The following is a 22,132-nucleotide window of genomic DNA, read 5'->3' on the forward strand; positions in this document are numbered from 1 at the left end:
TGTCAGTTAAGGGCTGAGAGGGGAAAGGCCCAAAGCCCTGCCGCCGTCGCCATGGCAACAACTCCCCTCAGCAGCGCCACTAAAGCTGAAAAAGAGCAGCTTAGGCCCCGCCCCTCCTCCCTGTCGTCCCGTCGCCGTGGCAACGCCGAAAATCTCGCGAGATCTTGCGGAGGCCAGGCGAGCCCCACGCGCGAGTTGCGCTCGGCCAATCGGAAGTGAGAGAGGAGGCGCCACGTGACGCGGAGCGCGAGGCCCGCGTTTGACTCTCGGGTGAGTTGCTTGAATTGAGGCTTTGGAGAAAGCTTGAGGCCTACTTCCCTCTTCAGCCCTTTATAAGATTGAAAAGCATGGCCGAAGTCTCTCCCCGCCAAAGGCTGGGAACAATGACATCTCCACCCAGAGGCTGCGGAAATAAAGCCTGCTAGTGGGATTGTGGGAGTTGTAGTCCTTGCTTGGAGTCCGTAGAGAAGCTCTGCAACAGGATGACGGGACCGCAGGTCCTCTTGATCTTCCCTCGCCCTCTGTGCTTTGGGCTCCTTTTGGTGGTAGACACCGCAGGAATAATCCAGATTGAGGCCGCTTTAGCTGCCCTGTCTCTGCTAGGAATCCTGGGAACTGTAGTTTTGTGAGGCATCTGGCCTTGAGCCACTCCCTCTGTTGGGAGAAAGGTGGGATATAAGAAAATAATGTCAGAGAACTCTGGTGCCACAGTAAACTACAATTCCCAGGATTCCCTGGCACTGAGCCAGAGCAGTTAAAGCGGTCTCCAACTGGATTATTCCTGCAGTGTGTTTTGGACCGTAGCCGCCTTAGTCTCAAAAGCCAGTCTTTGACCACCTTTGAGACTAAATGAAAGAGCTTTCGTAGACCTGAGTCTAGTTACTCAGATGCATTTGACCACTTGTTATTGGACAGTTGTCAAGTATTGTAAAGCACTGACAGTCCTTAAGCATTGCAGAGTATCGTAAGGTTGGAAGAGGCCCCAAGAAGAGCCACCCAGTCCAACCCCATTCTGCCATGCAGGAACTCTCAATCAAAGGACCCCAGACAGATGGCCATCCAGCCTCGCTTTAAAGACCTCAAAGAGGTATTGGTGGCTGTCAGGTATTGTAAAGCATATCAAGAATGATATGCTCATGGCATCATTTGCCAGCAAGGGCTTAGGTGAAGGCAGCTTTCTCCCAGCTCTAGCATAGAAAACGTCAGGAGTGGGATTATCTGACTAGCAGTGGGCAAACTCCAGGCTTGAGGGATCTCTACTTTGTTTTGTTCCCAGACCCTGAGCTCTAGCAGATCAAGGCAGATGCAAAAGATTCATATTTCTGAGTACAAGAAACCAATGCAGTTCAGGCCGGCTTCTAGCAAAACTCTGCCCTTGTGCTTTATTTGTTCCATTTATGGCAGAGGGGAAATTACTGTATTTTGCTGTTGCCATTATTAAACAATTGGGAGCCAGAAATTCTTGCTGACCTGCAGATCATCCAGAGATCTGCCTTTGGTCCGTTTGTGCTCTAATCCTGCTTGAAAATACATGTAATGGACAAATAGTAACAAGGAATTCATTGCAGTGTAGAAAAGGTGTGTTGATCCTGATAAAGTCCGAGGACTGTTGCAGTGGATGGTCTACAGAAAAGGTAGAGTGTCATGGAAGAAACAGTGTGTTCCTTTTCTATGTGTGGATCCCCAAAGAAATTTCACTGTTCTAAGTAGGAAAAGAAGTTTGTGAATCATGTTTTTATTGGAATTCAAAGATATAGCCGTTTTAGTCTGTAGAATCAGTATGTAGAGAGACCTTGTAGTACCTTTGAGACTCACTGAAAGAAAGCAATTGGCAGCATGAGCGTTCCTAGGCTTCAGCCTACTTCCTCAGATGCATTTGGTGGTGTGGAAGCCTGGCCCAGACATATATATGCCATCCTTGAGCAAGCAGGGATCACCAGCATTGAGGCCATGCTATTGAGGACGCAGCTGCGCTGGGCAGGACATGTTTCTAGGATGAAGGACCATCACCTCCCAAAAATAGTATTCTATGGTGAACTCGCCAAGGGTCAGCGTAAGAGGGGTGCCCCAAAGAAGAGATACAAGGACTCCCTGAAACAACATCTCAGGCTTGGCCAAATTGATCACCAACAATGGTCTCCCTGGCCTTGCATCAGGAGGCATGGAGACGCACTATCCACGATGCTGCAGCCTTTTTTGAAAGCTCACGCCGAACGAGTCTTGAAGAGAAACAACAACGCAGAAAGAACCACAACCTGGAAACATCACCCAAGGAGACTCTCTGCTGTGCTTTCTGCAGCCGGACCTGTTTATCCTGGATTGGCCTTTTTAGTCATCAACGTGCTTGTACAAAGGGCGGATGAGTCCTTCCTGAATCTTCATTCGTGAAGTAAAGCCAGAAAGAGAGAAAAATGTGAGGAGGTCAATTCAAATTACAAAACCTTTGTGTGTGGAAATGAAGTTGCAGGTCCAGTTTTAACAATGGTTGTTTGTGCACAAAGATATAGGAAACTGGTCTTGGTGCACGGAGATGAACTGGCAGATCCAGTTTTGCAGTGGGACTAAACTTTGATGAGGAAAATAGATTGATTGATTGATTGAAATTGTATTTATATACCGCCGTTCCTATGATCACGGCGGTTTACAAACAGAATAAGATATAATACGATACAGGTTACACATATAATACAATACAAATCACAGTTTAAAAATCAAAATTAACAGCGAAAGTCCTTCATAAAAAACCATATACTACTATACATCATTAAAATCCATCATTAACCAATCAAGATAATAAAACAATCTAAAAATACAATAAATAGTATACAGGAGCAAAACAGGACATGTGAGGGAAGGCTTGACGAAATAAATGAGTCTTAAGGTTTTTCTTAAATGACTCCAGGGAGGGGGCTAAGCGGAGCTCCTCAGGGAGAGCGTTCCAAGACTGCGGGGCCACCACAGAAAAAGCCCTTTGCGCAGTCACTGCGTATCTTGTCTTGGGAACACTCAAAAGTTTTTTCCCACGAGACCTGAGAGTGCGGGGCGGATTGTATGGGGAGAGGCGGTTCTCCAAGTACTCTGGGCCCAAGCCATTTAGGGCTTTATAGGTAACAACCAACACCTTGTATTGTGCCCGGAAGCGAATTGGCAGCCAGTGCAGATCTGCTAGTACAGGTGTTATGTGGCTTGCCCTGGAGCTACCAGTGACCAACCTGGCAGCCATATTTTGAACCAACTGCAGCTTCCGAGTTTGGTACAAGGGTTGCCCCATGTAGAGTGCATTACAGAAATCGAGTCGAGAGGTTACCAGTGTGTGTACTACTGTTTCAAGGTCCCCCAGGTCCAGGTAGGGACGCAGCTGGCATATCAGCCGAAGCTGATAACAGGTGCTCCTAACTGTCACATCCACCTGGGGAGTCAGGTGAAGCGAGGAGTCAAGAAGCACCCCCAAACTGCGAACTGAGTCCTTCATCCCCATGCGGATGGGGTCAGATAGTGTTGAAGCGTGTGTAAAGTGTAAGGAAACCATTGTCTTTGTTCAGTCCATTTCTAAGGAACCCTAGTTTGTGGATGAATTCCAGTTCTGCTGTTCCTCTTTCCAATCTACCTTTGTAGTTCACATTTTTGTTGGTATTTAACAGAGAGGTCTTTTGTACTTACAGAGGGATCCTTTGTATTTCAGCCATAAGGATTTCAGCCCTGTGATCCTGACATATCAGTTGGAATATGCCCAAAATAAAATTAAATGGCATCATTGTGGACTTTCCATTTCAACCCTACAAATGTCAGGAAGAGTACATGTCCAAAGTGCTGGAGTGCCTGCAAAAGGTATGTATTCTGGGAAATCACAGGGAGCGGATGGTACTGTATGTTTCAACCAGTGGCAAAGATTCAGTACAGTACTTCAGCTGATGAAATTGCTTCTATCAGTACAATCAAAAGGGGGAGATTTGCCCCCTTTCAGCTTCAACACCCTATGCCCCCCCCAAAAAAAAACCCTTATACCAGAGCTAGATTTTGAAAGGCATGGAGAGCTACAGGGAGCAGGGATTAAGTTTGTGCTGTTGGGTATGTTGGATGTAGGCCTCTATCTGAAATGGTGTCTGTTAAAAGGGGGAAATCTTGGTTTTTGTAATGCTAACGTCTCTGAAATAACCAAATCTCAGCATTTGGTTGCAAACCATTTTGACTTCCAAACATGGCTGCAAAGTGTTCTGACTTGCAAAGGCCATGTATAAATTAAACACACAGAAGTTTTCTCTTAATACTGAATTACTGAGAATATGTACAAACTCAGTATTGCATGTTGATGCTGCTGACCGGTCCATCTGCTGAAAATGTCAGGTTGTTTCAAAAGGACTGACCAATGTACTGTAGCCAGAGACTCAAGTTCTTGGTAAGCTGAATGCAGTGATGTGGGCATTCCAGAATAGGTAGAGCTTTTAATAGAATCATAGAATCATAGAATCGTAGAGTTGGAAGAGACCACTAGGACCATCCAGTCCAACCCCCTGCCATGCAGGAATCCAAATCAAATCATCCCTGACAGATGGCCATCCAGCCTCTGTTTAAAGACCTCCAAGGAAGGAGACTCTATCACCTTCCGAGGAAGTGCATTCCACTGTCGAACAGCCCTTACTGTCAGGAAGTTCCTCCTAATGTTCAGGTGGAATCTCTTTTCCTGTAGCTTGCATCCATTGTTCCGGGTCCTGTTCTCTGGAGCAGCGGAAAACAAGCTTGCTCCCTCCTCAATATGACATCCTTTCAAATATTTAAACAGGGCTATCATATCACCTCTTAACCTTCTTTTCTCCAGGCTAAACATCCACAGCTCCCTAAGTCGTTCCTCATAGGGCATGGTTTCCAGACCCTTCACCATTTTTGTTGCCCTCCTTTGGACACGCTCCAGTTTCTCAATGTCCTTTCTGAATTGTGGTGCCCAGAACTGGACACAATATTCCAGGTGGGGCCTGACCAAAGCAGAATACAGTGGCACTATTCTCTTGATCTAGACACTATACTTCTATTGATGCAGCCTAAAATAGCATTGGCCTTTTTAGCTGCCGCATCACACTGTTCACTCATGTTCAACTTGTGGTCTACTTGGACTCCTAGATCCCTTTCACACGTAGTTTCATTCAGCCAGGTGTCACCCATCCTATATCTGTGCATTTTATTTTTCCGCCCTAAGTGCAATACCTTACATTTCTCTGTGTTGAATTTCATTTTGTTAGCTTTGGCCCAGCTTTCTAGTCTATTCAGGTCATTTTGAATCTTGATCCTGTCCTCTGGGGTATTAGCTATTCCCCCTAATTTGGTGTCATCTGCAAATTTGAAAAGTATGCTCCCAATTCTGTCATCCAGGTCATTGATAAAGATGTTGAATAGCACTGGGCCCAGGACAGAGCCCTGTGGGACCCCACTGGTCACTTCTCTCCAGGATGAAAAGGAGCCATTGTTGAGCACCCTTTGGGTTCGGCCGGTCAACCAATTACAGATCCATTTAACAGTTCCTTTGTTTAGCCCACATTTTACAAGCTTGTTTGCAAGAATGTCATGGGAAACCTTGTCAAAGGCCTTACTGAAATCAAGATATACTATATCCACAGCATTCCCTTCATCTACCAAGCTGGTAATTTTATCAAAGAAAGAGATTAGATTTGTCTGGCATGACTTGTTTCTCTGAAACCCATGTTGACTTTTTGTGATTATGGCATTGCCTTCTAGATGTTCACAGACTCTCTGTTTAATGATCTGCTCCAGAATCTTTCCTAGAACTGATGTCAGACTAACTGGACGATAATTGTTAGGATCCTCTTTTTTCCCCTTTTTGAAGATGGGGACAACGTTTGCCCTTCGCCAGTCTGCTGGGATCTCTCCTGTTCTCCAGGAGTTTTCAAATATGATTGCCAATGGCTCCGATATTACTTTTGCCAGTTCTTTTAATACCCTTGGATGGAGTTCATCTGGTCCCGGAGACTTAAATTCATTTAGATTAACAAGGTGTTCCTCTACTATCTCTTTACTTATTCTGTGCTGCAATTCCCCTATTCTGTCCTCTGCTCCATTATCCTCAGGTTGAGCACCCTTTGCCTTTTCTGAGAAGACTGAGGCAAAGAAGGTGTTGAGTAATTCTGCCTTTTCTCTGTCCCCTGTTAGCATTTTGCCATCTTCTCCACGCAGTGGCCCTACCGTTTCCTTCTTCTTCCTCTTGCTGCGGACATATCCAAAAAAGCCCTTTTTATTGTTCTTAACCTCTCTAGCAAGCCTGAGTTCATTCTGCGCTTTAGCTTTTCTGACTTTACCCCTACACATGCCTGCTATTTCTTTGAATTCCTTTTTCATGATTTCCCCCTTTTTCCATTTCTTATACATGTTCCGTTTCAAACTTAGTTCGGTTGAAAGTTCCTTAGTCATCCATCCTGGTTTCTTGAGACACCTCCCGTTTTTCTTTCTCACTGGAACTGTTTGAAATTGTGCCTTCAGTATCTCCCTTTTGAGAAAGTCCCATCCGTCCTGAACTCCTTTATCTTTTAGTATTCCTGACCATGGGATCACCTCCAGTATTTCTCTAAGTTTACCAAAATCTGCTCTCCTAAAGTCTAGGATGTGTGTCTGACTATGCCTGGCTTCTCCTTTCCACTGTATTACAAACTCCAGGAGAACATGGTCACTTCCACCTAATGATCCCACCACTTGCAATAATGTTATCTGATGTAGTAAATTTGGTTTAAAAGTTATTATGTTCAGAACTTTTGGGGGAAATTGTTTTATTGGAATATTTATAATAAGGTAAAGAGAATAGGATATAATTCATATAGCCTATATATTTGATATATTTAGTTTTTTAAAAAGACTGCACCTTAAGGAATGCTTTTTAAGAGTTCATACCTAAAGAGAGCTGTACCTGATATAGTAACAGTTTAACTTTCTTTTGCTGAGATATAACTAGTGCTTTTAGTTCTCTCTCTCACTTTATGCACTGCTTCTCAGTTCCATTTCAAGCTGAGAAAAATCTGACTCAGCAAAACTGCTTGAACATTTCACTGAAGGATGGATGTGTGTCTTTGGGCACAGGAAATTTATGATCTCATACTGAGTTTAGTAATTTATATCCTGCCCCTTTCCCAGTGTGGGACCCCAAATGCTATGCTGTACAAACATTTAAAAATTATTGGAAAAGCACCCAATCCCATTAAAATGTTGATTTAAAACAAAAACAAAGTTACACATCAAAGAAACTGCAGAACACACGCTAAACATCCTTCTGCCCCAAACGGTTGAAAGCTGAAGGCCATTTTTAGTTTTCTTAAAGAAAACTGCCAGTGAGAAGAGACTAGAGAGAGGGCCAATAGAGCCTCCCTTGGGAGGATGTTACTGTATATACTCCACTAAAAGTCAACCTCATGTATAAGTTGAAGATAGGTTTTGGGGCCAGAATTACAGATTTTGATATGACCCATGGATAAATCGAGGGCAAAACCTAGGGCCATGTAACAACGTGTCTAAAAGATGAAGCAGAGAAAAACGATGACAGCGAACTTATAAAATTCCAGCAGGCATAACTGTTTGTGCTCACACTAAAGGATGAATGGATGAGAGAGTAGGGGGGGTCAGTGCTTCCAGGATGAATTACACTCTTGCTTTTCACCAAGGAATGGTTCTCTTATATAAGAGTTAAGGTACGGTACTTAACATTGGACTCATAGATAAGTCGAGGCAGGTTTTTTGGCCAAATTTCTGACTAAAATTTCATAGCTGAGAAGCAGCCATTGAGGAGACTCTCTTCTGCATCCTCTCCAAATGAGCTAGTAAGGCTGGTTGGACTGAGAGGACACCCCCACAAAAAATATGACTTGAGCAGGTTCAACTGGGGAGATAAGGCTTTCAGGGGGTCTGGACCTATGCCCTGTAATACGTGAGACTGTGGAAATTTTGGTTTAAACAATAAAATTAACATACATTTACAGAATTCACAAAAGAGGGAGAAAGTTCATAGAGAACGATGTTTTCAGTGCACAGTTACTATTACACTTTTGAAAACTATATTAATGTAATTGATGAATAAGGTAAAGCTCCAGTCCTGTATCTAGAGGTTGTTTGTTCTGTAAAACAAGTCCTACTAGTAGAACTCAGTAGGACCTAGTGTTGAGTAAGTGTGTATAACAGTGATGGCGAATATCTTAGAGACTGAGTGCCCAAACCCAAAGGCATTCCCACACTAGGTGTTACCTGGTGCTGGAGGGTAGGACTTCTGGGGGAGATTTCCGGGGGTGGGACTTTCGGGGGCAGGATTTCCCCGGAGAAAGCTGAAGGCCCAGGAAGGCGGGGGGAAGAAAAGGAACAGATGTGTGCTTGTTTCTCCACTTCATCCACCCTCCCATCTCTCTGCTTGCCCTCAGAAATGGCTTCGCATGCCAGAAAGGGCACACATGCCATTGGTTTGCCACCATGGATGTATAACATTTGTTTGTTTTGTTTTTTTATTTATATACCGCTATTCCAAAGATCATAGCGGTGAACAGCAAGTAAGCTAATTAGCAAGTAAGCTAATTTGCCCCCAACAGTCTGGGTACTCATTTTAGCTCCCTCCTCGGAAGGATGCAAGCCTGAGTCGAGCTTGGGCCCTTTTGCTGGTCTTGAACTCGCAACCTTGTGGTTTTGAGTGAATGGCTGCAGTACAGGCATTTAACCACTGCGCCACCAGGGCTATATATAACATTGTGCTGTAAATATTGCAAACCTAATAAATATGTTCTTGATAACTTAAGAGGTTGCATAAACTTGACGTTGGCCTGGTAAAAGATATTGATATTTCTTATATTTCATAGATATTTTTACGCTGTGCAGAACAGAAGTATTTTGAACATATGCAGCTTGTTTAACACTTCCTGAAAAGAGGTTATTTTGCAGATCCTCTCCTGCCAGACATATTTGCATTAGATTTGTTGGTAGAGAAGTGGGTAGGTTTTCTCCTACGCTTCTAGTTAAGGAAAAAGGAAAAAGAAGCAAATAAGTGGTCCTTATGCTCATACAATCTGTTCTTGAGTTTTAAAAGTAAGACACTGCAATCCATTACCTGCTTGGCACCTGTGCAAGATAATCACTGATGCATTCTTGTGCTCAGAAGCTATTTGATAAATCTTTGTTATTACCACTGTCTTACATGAGAGCCTAACATCTGTTGTGGAAGCAAGGGAATGGCTTTAGAGGTTGGTTTTCCCAGTGCTGTGATGGTAAGAACCTATGTGGATCCCATGAATACTGCACTAGAAAACGTATCACTTTAACTGCAATCAACAGGTTTTTTTCTCCATGGGGTATTTGCTCAATAAGACTATCAACTCATTAATCTGGTTGGAAGTGATTTTTACCATGACGTCCAATGATTAAATAGAAGTGGGTTGTAATGTATATATTGTGTAAGCAGATGTATGGATCTAGACTAAGGGTTTTTAATGCATCTTACAAAAAAAAATCTGTCTTTAATTTGCTCACCCATCAAATTTGTCTGGAGGAAGATGGAAGTGTTTATAGAGCTGCATTATAAGTCCTTCACGAGTTCTTAAGGAACTCTGTTCTGAGTCATGGAGTTTTGGTTGTCAGACTCAGGCCAGTTGTTAGCGTCTGCCCCTGTGTCAGCTGAAGTGCTAGTTCATTAATCAGAACAATTGCAGTAATCGAGTAAAACTTGCAGTCATTGCACTTGTGTGCCAAAACTTTGCCATTAGTGCTCTTAAACATGGCTAGTAAACATTTTAAAAGCCATTTTATGGTGTGTAGCTGTTCTGTAACATACCTCTGCAACTGAGATGTGATCCCATGGTTTCATATAGACATGTACAACTTGGCAGTAGGTAGGGGCCAAACTTAAAATGGGCTAAACTTCTTTGGACAGCAGATGGGTTTTAATGAAATATTAATAATATTCATTAAATTAATTAATATTAATTCCATCCTTCTTCTCTGCCCAGGCCTCTCCTCAAGAGAAAGACAAGCAGTAGAGAAACCTTGCCTGTCATTCTCCTCCTCCTCCCAGACTTCTCCTTAGGAGAAGGTTGAGTGATGGAGGAGCCTTGAGGGGTGAGCATTCCTCCTCCTTTACCCGGCCTTCTCCTCAAGAGAAAGCCAGGCACTAGAGGAGCCTTGCAGGGTGAGTGTTCCCCCTTCCTCCTCCTCCTCCTCCTCCTCCTCCTCCACCACATGGCACTCTCCTCAGGAGGAGGCCAAGTGGCAGAGAAACCTTGAAGCTGTTCCACATCCATGCAGGCCACCCAAAATCCTTTGGTGGGCCACATGTGGCCCCCCAGGGCGTATGTTGTGCAGGCCTGGTTTCCTTCCTGGTTCATTTGATGCTCGTAAATAGTTAAGAGAGTGAAATAGGGAGTCCATCTGTTGTATATTAGAGAAAAAAGGATTTATATCTCCACCTCCACACTTTTTCTCTCAGCCGTAGAAGAACTGAGAAGTATAGAAATGGGACGGAAGCAAGAATTCAAGAGCAATGTGGATTCTTTGATGTGGAAAAGAGAGAAGAGATAGCAACCACAAGCCCGCGACCCCAATCCGGCCCTTCACTGGTGTTTTAAACTGGCTTTTTGGGCAGTTTGTTTCACCCCTAAGTCTTACTTAAAAGTCTTCCTGTTACATATATTTTGAAGGAGTAAATATGTTGTCTAAAATATTTTATTCATCATTTTAAAAGATGAAAAGAAAATATTCCATAATCCATTTTTACATTTTAAAAATCCTCAATTTTTCTGGGGGAAAAAGACTTTGGGTCCCCCCCCCAGGTTTTTCCTTTCTTTTTCCCCCTGGATCTCTTACTGAATGCCATTTTTACTAGTGGTAGGGTTATGGTGGCCACAGAAGTTAGCCTGTGTTGCTCACTCTGATTATTATTACTTCCATCCTGTTTTTCACTGTGAAAGCACAGGCCAGAAAGATTGCTTTGACTGTAGACTCTAATGACAGTGGCATAGAATCAGTTGGAAGATAGTTTCAGAGTAATCTCCCCACAGCAGGATGCTAAACTAATGTTGACCTAAAAATCTCCCAAGTAATATTAAGCCTAATGACATATGAATTAAGCTAGAAGCTGAAAACTGGAGAGAACACTCCTCTAGGTTCTCTTCATTTGACCTTATGCTTTCAGATGGTGTGTGTGCATGTTTACTGAAATAGTTTCATAGACCCTCCAGTTGTATAATCCAGAACCTGTTTGGTCCTCTCTTATAACTGTGAATCTCAGGAGCAAATAGAAGTATGCCTGCCAGAATTTTATAATATCTTTGGCTTCATTTTTCTTAGATTCATCCTTTACATCCTTAATTATATGCTCCTAGGTTTACCCTTGACTTATGCATGGATCATATCAAAATCCATACTTTTGGCCTCAAAATCTGTCCTTCACTTATTCATGAGATCGACTTAAGGCGTATATTGCACTACACAGCTAGAGAAAATTGTCTCAGGTTTCTTCTATACAATTCACTTCAGTTTTATCTGCCACCTGAGCTTCCCAGTAATGTCTCTGACTCCAGACTGGTTGTGCCCCTACAATTTGAGGCAGTCATCTGTTCATTGCTGATGATGTGGGTGCAGCCACTTTGAGGAAATGTTTATCATCTGGCTGGCATGTAGGTGAAGAGCCCTGGTGGCGCAGTGGTTAAGTTGAGTTTCCCAGATATTTCAGTTCTTTTATTTTTCATAATTCAAGCAAGTGAATGGGATTTTGGAGAGTCCCACGGGTACAGGGAAGACATTATGCCTCCTGTGTTCAACCTTGGCTTGGCGGGAGCACTTCAAAGATGCTATCTCTGCACAGAAGATTGCCCAGCGTTTGGGTGGAGCAGAACTTTTCTCTGACCGACCAATGTCATCTTGGGGCAATGCTGCCACAGATGCTGAAATCCCAGGTAAGCCCCATAACTTTTAGTTCCACTTAAGTCATCTTATGTGGAGTCCCAGTGGTGTGTTTTCTGGGCTTTCAAAATAAGGTGATAGATGCTGTAGAAGTGTGACAAGATGCTGGATATTGCTTTTCTATAACCAGTCCAGGGAATAGACAAGAGAAACTATTGGAAGCCATATATTAAATATTGATTGTTGGGGTGGGAAGCTCTTTGCTAATTAATTTCAAGCAATATAAATTAGGGCAAAAGTTTTGCCATCATTTCGAGATACTTATCTGTAAGTGCTTCACAGAAAGCCACTTTGCTGAAGGCAGTAAAAATAGACACTTGTCTTTTTCCCTATAGGTGAGCAGTTTGATTGTAAAATCCCTCACTGCTTCCACAGACTGAGTTGTTACCATAGCACCAGCAGGGGAAAAGCAGACTGATGATATATTTAGCACTAAACAAGAACTAATTTTTTCCTTCTGTTCCCCCCCCCTTTTTTTTTTTTCCTTCACTTGACAGCTTATTACACTGACATTCCAAAAATAATTTATGCCTCTAGAACTCATTCTCAGCTTACTCAGGTCATTGGTGAATTAAGGAACACAGTATACAGGTAAAGAAAATTTAAGATATCGCTGCTCATTCCAGGTCTTATAGAACTTGGGATATAGAAGTGTCTGACCTTTTCCATTTCAATGATGTCCTTGTTTATAGCAAGGCTTTGAAAATGCTGATTATTGGCTCCTTCTGACCTACTCTGAAGCTGTAGATAGTAAGGAAACTTCCTCAAGTCTGTGGGAATATTGCCTTTAACAAAAGATAAATGTTCTGCAGTGGTAACAGTGCACACCTTGTTAAAGGGCCAACCTTGTCCTCCTTTTTTGCTTCTTTTCTGTATCCTTTTTGAACACAGCATTTGAAATACACCATAATGCAGCAATATAGACTTTTAATATCCCTTTCTTGATTGGTATGTGTATATTAAATACCATTGCTTTGCTGTTTTCTACCTAACAGGCCCAAAGTATGTGTTTTGGGTTCCAGAGAGCAACTTTGTATCCATCCTGAAGTTAAAAAGCAAGAAAGTAACCATATGCAGGTAAGAATGTATACTCAGCCCTCCACATTTACAGCTTTGGCTTTTGTGGATTTGATTATTCATGGATTTGATTAATACAGTCCGCCCTCCATATCCGTGGACTTGCCATCCATGGATTTGAGCATGGGAGGGCGGCAAAGGAAGCAGGGAGGACGAGGAGGATACAGCGGGGATGAGGAGGAAGAGGAAGAAGAGGAGGCAAGAGGCAGTGGCATCGGGGGCTAGGATGAGGAAAGAGGCAAAGGTGGGAAGAGGAGGCAAAAGGCGATAGCTGTGGGTGCAAACAGGAGGATGAGGAGGAGGACAGAGGCAGTGGGGGAAAGAAGGAGGAAGAGGAGGTAGCCTGTTGCCACCCACCACAGTGAACCTGCGGCAAGGCAGGCTTCATGGAGACCGGGGTGGCAAATAGAAGGATGGAGGAGAAAGAGCAGTGGCAGCAGTGGTGAGGGGAACAGCATAAGGAAGAAGAGGAAAAGTGATGATGGGAAGGGGGGAGAAGAGGAGGAGGAGGAAGAGCCGGTGGAGAGATTCCACCTCAACATTAGAAGGACCTTCCTGACATTAAGAGCTGTTAGACAGTTGAACACACTCCCTCAGAGGGTGGTAGAGTCTCCTTCCTTGGGGGTCTTTAATCAGAGGCTGGATGGTTTGATTGTGAGTTCCTGCATGGCAGGGGGTTGGACTGGATGGCCCTTGGGGTCTCTTGCAACTCTGATTCTATGAAAAGGTGGAGGAGGAACAGCGAGAAGGAAGAGCTGGTGAAGGGAGGAAGATGAGGCAGCCCCCTGCTGCCCGCTGCAGTAAGAGTGGTGACGCAGGCATTGGGGGACAGAGGGGGCAAAGTGCCATTGTCCCCAATGGTGGCGCAGCCATGTCGCTTGAGCATCCACACATTTTTGGTATCCTGTGGAGATCCGGAACGCATCTCCTGCAGACACCAAGGGTTCACTTACATTCTCTCTAGGAATCTCTAGGTCTTACAGCATGGCTCTATGGTCAATATCCAGTGGAGGTTGACCAAAGGATTGTGTTGGAGGACCTAGAACTTTCCTAGAGAGAACACTTAGTTAAGCATTTGTAGGTCTTCCAGTGCAATAATACAGTTATAACAAGGACTGTAGTCTATGTACCCTCACAGATATAATAAAATATAATTCTTCATAATTAATTAAAAAAAAACCAACCATAATTAGTTCAGGGCTCAATAGAAAGTCATACTTAGTTTCTGCTTCTGCCTGCCCTGCAACAGACTTCCACATCCCTAGATGTTAAAGGGGCAAGGGACAGTCTCACTGCCTCTGCAGAGCTGCTGGGATTGATAGTGTTGGGATAGTGGAAGTGGTCTATGTCCTCTGCTTATGATACAAGATAACTGAGTAGGAATTTGAACATGGTTCTCCCTAGTCCAATTTTTTCATCTCCTTAAAAAAAGGAGTGTTTTAAATAACTTTTTAATCAATTTAAAGTTTGATTACGTTTTAGATTTTGCATATTTTAATGCTGCGGACTTTTGTCTGAATCATAGAATCGTAGAGTTGGAAGAGACCACAAGGGCCATCCAGTCCAACCCCCTGCCATGCAGGAAATCCCAATCAAAGCATCCCCAACAGATGGCCATCCAGCCTCTGTTTAAAGACTTCCAAAGAAGGAGACTCCACTACACTCCGAGGGAGTGTGTTCCACTGTTGAACAGCCCTTACTGTCAGGAAGTTCCTCCTAATGTTGAGGTGGAATCTCTTTTCTTGCAGCTTGCAGCCTGTTTTAACTCTATAATCTGTCATGAGTCCCAGAGTTGGAAAAATGATAGAATACAGTATAAATAAACAAAAGAATTGTTGTTGTTGTTGTTAAAGTGTTATGAATAAAATTACCTTTAGGCTATGTGCATAAGGTGTATACAAAACAAAAATGAATTTAACGTTTAGACCTGGGTCCCATCTCCAAGATATCTCATTATGCATATATGTCAAAGTACAAAAATAAATCAGAAATCAAAATACTTCTGGTCCCAAGCATTTCAGATAAGGGAGACTCTTTTTATTTATTCACTACTGCCACAATAGCTACTATGTCTGAACTTAATATTTATATATCATGACTGCAGAGGCCAAAAGCATATGATAACAAAATAATACTTTATTAACAGAAGTTGAATGTAACAAAACAGATTAATAATTTAATACATTTAAAACAAATATTTCACTCTTGCACTGTTCTAGCTAACCCAGATTCTTAAAAACAACCCATTAATTCGTAAAACTGACTGACTCACTCATTCACTCACATCACTGCTCCACAACTCTTTCATCACCTCTCCCAATTGTCATTCACTGTCATTCACCAGTTTTATTAAGCTCCCCTGAGACATTCCACCAATCATGACCCACTTCAAATATTCAGTTCTCTCACCCCTCCTACCAGTTCCTTACCTTATTACCATAGTAATACATAAAGCAACAATTTCCATTAAAAAATCCATGATATCCCAAGAGGTACCTCCAGGAAACAGCCACCCGCAGAGGTTCTCCTCACATATATTTTATAGTTCTTTCAAAGCCTGGCAAATGCTTTTTAATTTCCGAGACCTTTTAGTTAACATGTCAGTCTTGTGATTAGTTTTTATCTGGCTTTGAAGATCTTTCTGGCTTTTTGTTCTCCTATGTTTATGCCATTTTAGACATTTTCCTGGATTTTTTTTAAAGTAAACTACTCAGAATTTTTTCTTGAAGGGCAGTGTATCATATCTTTCATGAATAAAAATGTGGATAAATGAAATTCTACATTTCATGGGTTTCTCATCGTCCCTAGTATAGATGCTCTGTTGATAAAAAGTGGGATGTGGAAGTCACTAATTTCTTTTGAATACCAAATGTATCATATCTGTGAAAAAGACAGAAGGAAATTACTTTTGGAGAGTAAATACTGGACATAGAAGAAAGCTTGGACCCAGGGCAACACTCTGTATAGAATAGCAGCATTTGTTCTGGAACAGTAAAATCAAGCCAAATCAAATCATCATCTCTGAATTACGATCTCCCTTCTGCATCACCAAAAAGCTATGGATGGCTCTTAAAGACATGGGAGTGCCAACACATCTGATGGTCCTGACGAGAATTCTGTACTTTGGATAAGAGGCTGCTGTCAGAACAGAATATGGAGAAACAGAATGATTCCCAACTGGCAAAGGTGTCAGCCAAGGATGCATTCTATCACCCTATTTGTTTAATTTGTATGCAGAAAATATCATATAAAGAGCAGGTCTAGGACTCTAGACTCAGCATCAACAATCTAAGGATATGCAGATGACACAATACTATTAGCAGAAAACATCATGGACTTGGAACAATGACTAAGGATGGTCAAGGAAGAAAGGCAGGCTTTCAGTTCAACATAAAGAAAACAAAAATAATGACCACAGAGGAACTGCATAAATTCAACCTAGGAAATCAAAATAGTTGAAGAGTTCCCACCTTGGATCTAACCTTGATTAGAATGGAGACTGCAGTCAAAAAATCAGAAGAAGACTAGGAATGGAAAGAACAACTATGAAAGAATTGGACAAGATCCTAAATATGCAGATATACAACTGAACACTTAAGTTAGAATTGCCCAATCCATTGTATTCCCCATCGTGCTGTATGAGTGCAAGAGCTGGACAGTGAAGAACGCACATACAGAGAAAATCATTTCATTTGAGATATGGTGCTGGAGAAAAGTGCTGAGGATTTCATGGACAGCCAAAAAGACAAACAAATCAACAGATCAAGCCAGAAATCTCCCTGGAAGCCAAGATGCCTAAAGTGAGGCCATCATACCTTGGGCACATCATGAGAAGTCATGAATCATTAGAAAAGATAATAATGCTAGGAAAGGTAGAGGGTAGCAGAAAGAGAGGAAGACAGCACACTAAATGGATGGACTCTATTAAGGAGATCATGGGTATGAGTTTTCAGGATCTAAGCAGAGCAGTAGAGGATGGGGGTCTTGGAGATTTCATCCCCAGGTGTCGCCATGAGTTGGGGCTGACTCAAGGACTGTTAACAACAATCCCTTCTTTATAGTAGAAATTGTTGTTTCTCCCTATGTGATGTCACATAGACATTTTCTTGAAAAGATCAGGTAACTGCATTATCTGCTTTGAATCTGCTCTTACCTGCATTCCTGCATTTTTCTCATATCCAGTTCTCATCTGAAACCCTCAACTGGGAGCTGTTTCTAGTAATGTTCTGCACTGTGCCATTAAATTATGGCAAAAAATAGAGTCATGGAAGGGGCCATCAGGTCTATCCACCTGCTCAGTGCTGGATCTCCAATTAGCCTTCCTAGCAGGTAACCTTCCAGACTCTTGAAGATGTCCAGAGAAGGAGATCCCACCACCTCTCTTGGCACTTGATTCCAATTGTTAAACTACTCTCACTGGCAAGAAGTTCCTTCTAATGTTCATTTAATATCATGATGTTTTGGAGAGTAACATAAACCAGATAGATACATTCTGATAACAAGGTCCTTGCTGTTTAAATCCCAACAGGTGTAGTCAAGGGAAATAAGAGATAAATTTGAATAAGTGCAATTGCATATTTATTTTGACTTCCTTATCATATTCAATGAATTTTATTTTATGTTGCCTTGCAGATCCACATGTGCCGTATGAAAGTAACTACTCACACGTGTCATTTCTATAACAACGTGGAAGGTATGAATCAAGTTTCTGTAAAAGTATTTTGGCTAATTGATGTTGGGCAGAATTAATATCATTTTTGGGTGGTGTTTTGAGGCACCTCACCTGGAAACAGCAAGAAAGCCATGTTGAATGATAGAGTTGGTTGAGCCCCAAGGGCCACCCAGTCCAACCCTGTTCTGACAGGCAGGAAGATACAATCGAAGCATTCCTGACAGATGGCCATCCAGCCTCTGCTTAAAAACCTTCAAAGAAGAAGACTCCACCAATCTCTGATGCAGCAGATTCCATTTTTTTGTCTGATTCTTTTTTTTTTAGTCTTTGTTTTGTCAACCAAGCTTTTTATTAAGGCCTTCACTACAAATTGATTTTATCTGGCCAGTACATGTTGTTGTTTGCCATCAGTTTCTTTCTGACCTATGGCGACCCAAAGGTGACGCTATCACAGGGTTTTCTTGCCAAGATTTATTGAGAGGAGGGTTGTCATTGCCTTCCCCTGAGGCTGAGAGCATGTGACTTGCGCAAGGTTACCCAGTGGTTTTCATAGCCAAGTTACATAACAACCCTGGTGGATTGTCCCAGTTAATTTTGATAGATAACTCTTGGGAAACAGCTATCTACACGAAACTGAGCCTTGTTGGACTTTCTAGCGATACCATTCTAAAGTTAGGATTAGATCAAATGAAATTGGTTGTAAGGCAAAGGATTCTAGATACTGAAGGTTAGACAAAAATTGCTGCCTTTTCCAGTTACTCATTTGCAAACAATCAAATGTTGGCTTCTAATCCAGCTACATACTGTACTTATATTACAGTGCCTAAATTTAGGAGAGCTTTATCATTAGCTCAATTCAGTGTTCTCCCAACAGCAGTACTGGAAGGGAAATATGGGAAAATCCCCTATGAATTCTGATTCTGTCCTTGTGATACTGGTGCTATGGAAACTACAGCTCATGTGCTTTTGTATTGTCAATTTTATAAAGATATTCGCCACCAGCTGATTACCCCTCTTTTAACTAAATTTCCAGGACACACTGATGTTTTTTATTTACACTATCTGTTGGGTAGTCAGAACCAAATTGTTATACATAAAGTAGCAAAATTTTGCTACATTATGTGTAAAATACGTCTTCAGGTGGTTAGTGACGATTGATCTTAGATGGCAGAAATTGATTTTGTTTCTTGTTTTAATAGTTGTATCCTATTTTTGTACTGGCTAAATGACGAAAATAATTTATTATTGAAGCCAAGTTGGGAATCAATTCCTGGTCTCCAGAGTTGTAGTCTGACACTCAAACCACTATGGCATGCTGCCTCTCATGTTTTATAGTTATATTATTCAAGATTGTTTTAACCACTTTTAAATTGTCTGTTTGAATAACTATTGGATATTTTTTTTAAGTTTTGTGATTGGTTGTTTATTATAAGCAGCCTTGAGTTCTTATTTATTTGTTTCAATAAATAAATAAATAAATAAATAAATAAAAAAAAACCACTGATGAGAGGTGGAAGAGGGCATTATGGCTCCAAAGAGCTGCACTGGATCTCTCAAAGGGGTTGCACAGGCAACTCAATTCTCATCTGTGCTATAGAAAGGGAGGGCTTAGTGGTGGTGCTGAGCAGTTTCACCCAGAATTGATGCTTCAAGGTTTGTATAGAAGTATAAAAACTGAGTGGTGGGGCTACTGTAGAAGTGCAACTTAATTGCCTTTAATTCACACATTGAGCTCAGGAAAAACTAGTTTCCCCCAGAAACTGCCTATACACTGCTCTGATTTGCTGGTGGCTGTGATGTCATGAAGCTAGTGTTTGTTTGTTTGTTCATTAATTTATGCAAAGTATTTATTGTACCATGTCTCAGCCAATGAGGTACCTCTGAGGAAATGCACGATCAAAATAAGCACTGTAAAACTTTGAATAAATAACTTTAAAAATAATTGAAAATACTCCAACTGATCCTTAAAATAGTTCTAAAATCAGGCAAACAGTTTAAAAAATAGAGCACATACCTTAATTTGAAGAGCCAAAGGTTTCACAAAACAGAAAACTGAAAAGAGATGGGTAGAAGGATAGGAGTGGGCACAACGTTTGCTGTCAGGCTGATAAACTTATCTGAACCAGGTTTCAGATGTAAAGGTCTCAAGAAGCAAAATATGAATGCACATTTTAGGTTTTCCCAAATGTCTACATATCTATTGCCATTGCCTTGATGGACTACTTCTGTAACAGTGTAAGACTGCTTCTGATACTCATACATTCTGGAATATACTGGTAGCTGTATAATATTCCAGAATTTAATTTTTAATCCTTTCAATTAATTTAAACTGGTTGTTGAATTTTTAAAACTAAGCAATTTCTATTTTTTTCTTAGTGGCTCAGTGTCAAACATGGGCAGTTTACATCAGTCCATAGGCTAAACATTTTCCTGTCTTCTACTGATACCTGTAGACCCCACCTAAAAAATCCAGTTTCTAATAGTGTATTGCTCACAGTGTTGTACTGGGATTCATAATGCCAACCTCTGTAGTAATGCTCACCTCTGAGAATTGGTGAAGAGCAAAGGACTAGTGCAGATTAAGTTCAACCAAGCAATTTAGATGACCCTTCATGATTTTTATTTCTTTAGATCATTCTTGCTTCATTTTTCAGACTAAAAATTAATTAGTCCTTCCTCTTGGGCTTATAGTCTAAAAGAAATGTACAAGAAAAGGGTTTGGGAAAGAGGAGGAAAAAAGTATGATGATTCCAGTTGATTCATTTACAGGACTTTTTACTTGCATTTGTTTGAAATAGCTTTCTTTTCTCCTTCATATAGAGAAGTGCACTGAGAAAGAGCTGATCAATCCCATCATGGATGTAGAAGATCTTGTAAAAAATGGAAGCAAGCACAGGTTGTTTTTTCTTCTCTTTATTCCATCTTGTTCTGTGAGTGGCGTACTAAGGGTGAATTTTTATTAAAATTGTTTTCAGAATCAAAGGTAGCACCATCCATCGGTGTTCTTGTGTCTTGTTATGAAAGGAATAATGGGCTGTTTGGTTCTTAGCATGCTCTCTTATTGGCTGAGTTCATCCTTGGGCCAATTTATGTAGATGCAAGTAAGATGTAGCACCGTATTTTCCGGCATATAAGACGACTTTTTACCCCTGTCTTATACCCCTGCCGGATTCTGACCCCAGAGACAGGCAAATGGTGTAGCCACCTCTCTGTCTCTGGGGGCCTTGCGGTTCCTTTTCCAGCAGGCACCGCGGCCGGGCTCTCTCTCACCGCCATTGCTGGAAAAGGCGGCGGAGAAGCAGCTCCAGAGCCAGTCGGGCCGAGGGAAAGAGGGAAAAAGCCGGCCCCTTATTCACCGCCGCCACCGCCTGGGATACTCCGCTCCTCCAGCGGCTTCCGTGGTTTGTCAGAAGTCCACCGTGGAAGCCACTGTAGCCGTGGAAGCCGCTGGAGGAGCGGAGTATCCCGGGCGGCGGCGGTGAGGAATAAGGGACCGGCTCTTTCCCTTGGCCCGACCGGCTCTGGAGCCGCTTCTCCGCCGCCTTTTCCAGCAATGACAGTGAGAGAGAGCCCGGCCACGGTATCCACCTTCCAGGCTTCCACAGAGGCCCCCTCAGGCTGGCACGAGACCCCCTTACTTCGGCCTATAGGAGGCCAGGGGCACTGCCAGCCTACTACTTGGGGATTGTCTTATACCCCCAGTCACCTTATACGCGGGAAAATACGGTACATGCTGAGCAGAGTTATGCAATTATAGAGCTGAATACCATTTGATAATTTCAAAGAGCTTGCAAGGATGCCTGATGCTGTTCTGAATGTTTTGGGATGGCTTGGAAGTAGAGGATTCTGGTTGTTGTAGAGGCCACATGTCTGAGTGAGAAGTTGGTCTCTGACAGTGTCGTAACTTGTGCTGTTAAAGGATGGCTTTATGAATTGGACATAATCATTGAAAAGTTTTGCCACTGACAATGTCTGCTTTCATGTCCCTTTTTCAGAGGTCACTTTGTGGACCCGTCAAACATTTTCTGCTCTACAGTCTCCATTTGAAACGATTCTCTGCAGCAGTAGTGCTAACTGCATGCAATTTTGTTAACAGCCATCATATTGACTTGGATCTATGGATGAGAGACCACCAAGTCAACCTATTTCTGTATACTATAACAATAGCAATAGCAGCTTCGTTTATATACTGCTTCATACCACCTAAGCAGTCTCTAAGCGGTTTACAACTGTAAGCTAATTGCCCCCAACAAGCTGGGTACTCATTTTAGCAACCTCCTCGGAAGGATGCAAGCCTGAGTCAAGCCTGAGCCCCTGGCTGGTATTGAGCTCAATCCCTTATGGTTTGTGAGTGAGTGGCTGTAGTACTGGCATTTAACCGCTGCGTCACCAGGGCTCTTTAATCTAGAAGATACTAAATCTGGCTAGAAAATTTGCACATACACATTTCACTGTGTG

The 22,132-nt window shown here is 42.2% G+C and overlaps 1 protein-coding gene across 5 annotated transcripts in view; it reads left to right on the top strand.

Moving 5' to 3' along the window:
• The first annotated feature begins 197 nt into the window (after window positions 1–197).
• The window catches only part of RTEL1 (regulator of telomere elongation helicase 1), a 92,996-nt gene continuing 71,061 nt past the window's right edge, over window positions 198–22,132 (top strand). For 4 of the 5 annotated variants that reach the window (XM_089513531.1, XM_089513534.1, XM_089513535.1 and 1 more), the window contains exons 1-7: window positions 198–270; window positions 3,683–3,828; window positions 11,720–11,918; window positions 12,423–12,516; window positions 12,921–13,002; window positions 17,635–17,695; window positions 20,495–20,570. In XM_089513531.1, the coding sequence (XP_089369657.1) occupies window positions 3,727–3,828; window positions 11,720–11,918; window positions 12,423–12,516; window positions 12,921–13,002; window positions 17,635–17,695; window positions 20,495–20,570 (614 nt within the window). In that variant the 5' untranslated portion in view covers window positions 198–270; window positions 3,683–3,726. Of the gene's footprint in view, window positions 271–2,211; window positions 2,414–3,682; window positions 3,829–11,719; window positions 11,919–12,422; window positions 12,517–12,920; window positions 13,003–17,634; window positions 17,696–20,494; window positions 20,571–22,132 lie in introns of those variants that run through there. The other variant, XM_089513532.1, reaches the window with a different exon arrangement.

Source organism: Sceloporus occidentalis, unplaced genomic scaffold, assembly GCF_023333645.1.
Source record: "Sceloporus occidentalis isolate IW3139 unplaced genomic scaffold, rSceOcc1.0.p SCAF_3, whole genome shotgun sequence".
NCBI lineage: Eukaryota > Metazoa > Chordata > Lepidosauria > Squamata > Phrynosomatidae > Sceloporus > Sceloporus occidentalis.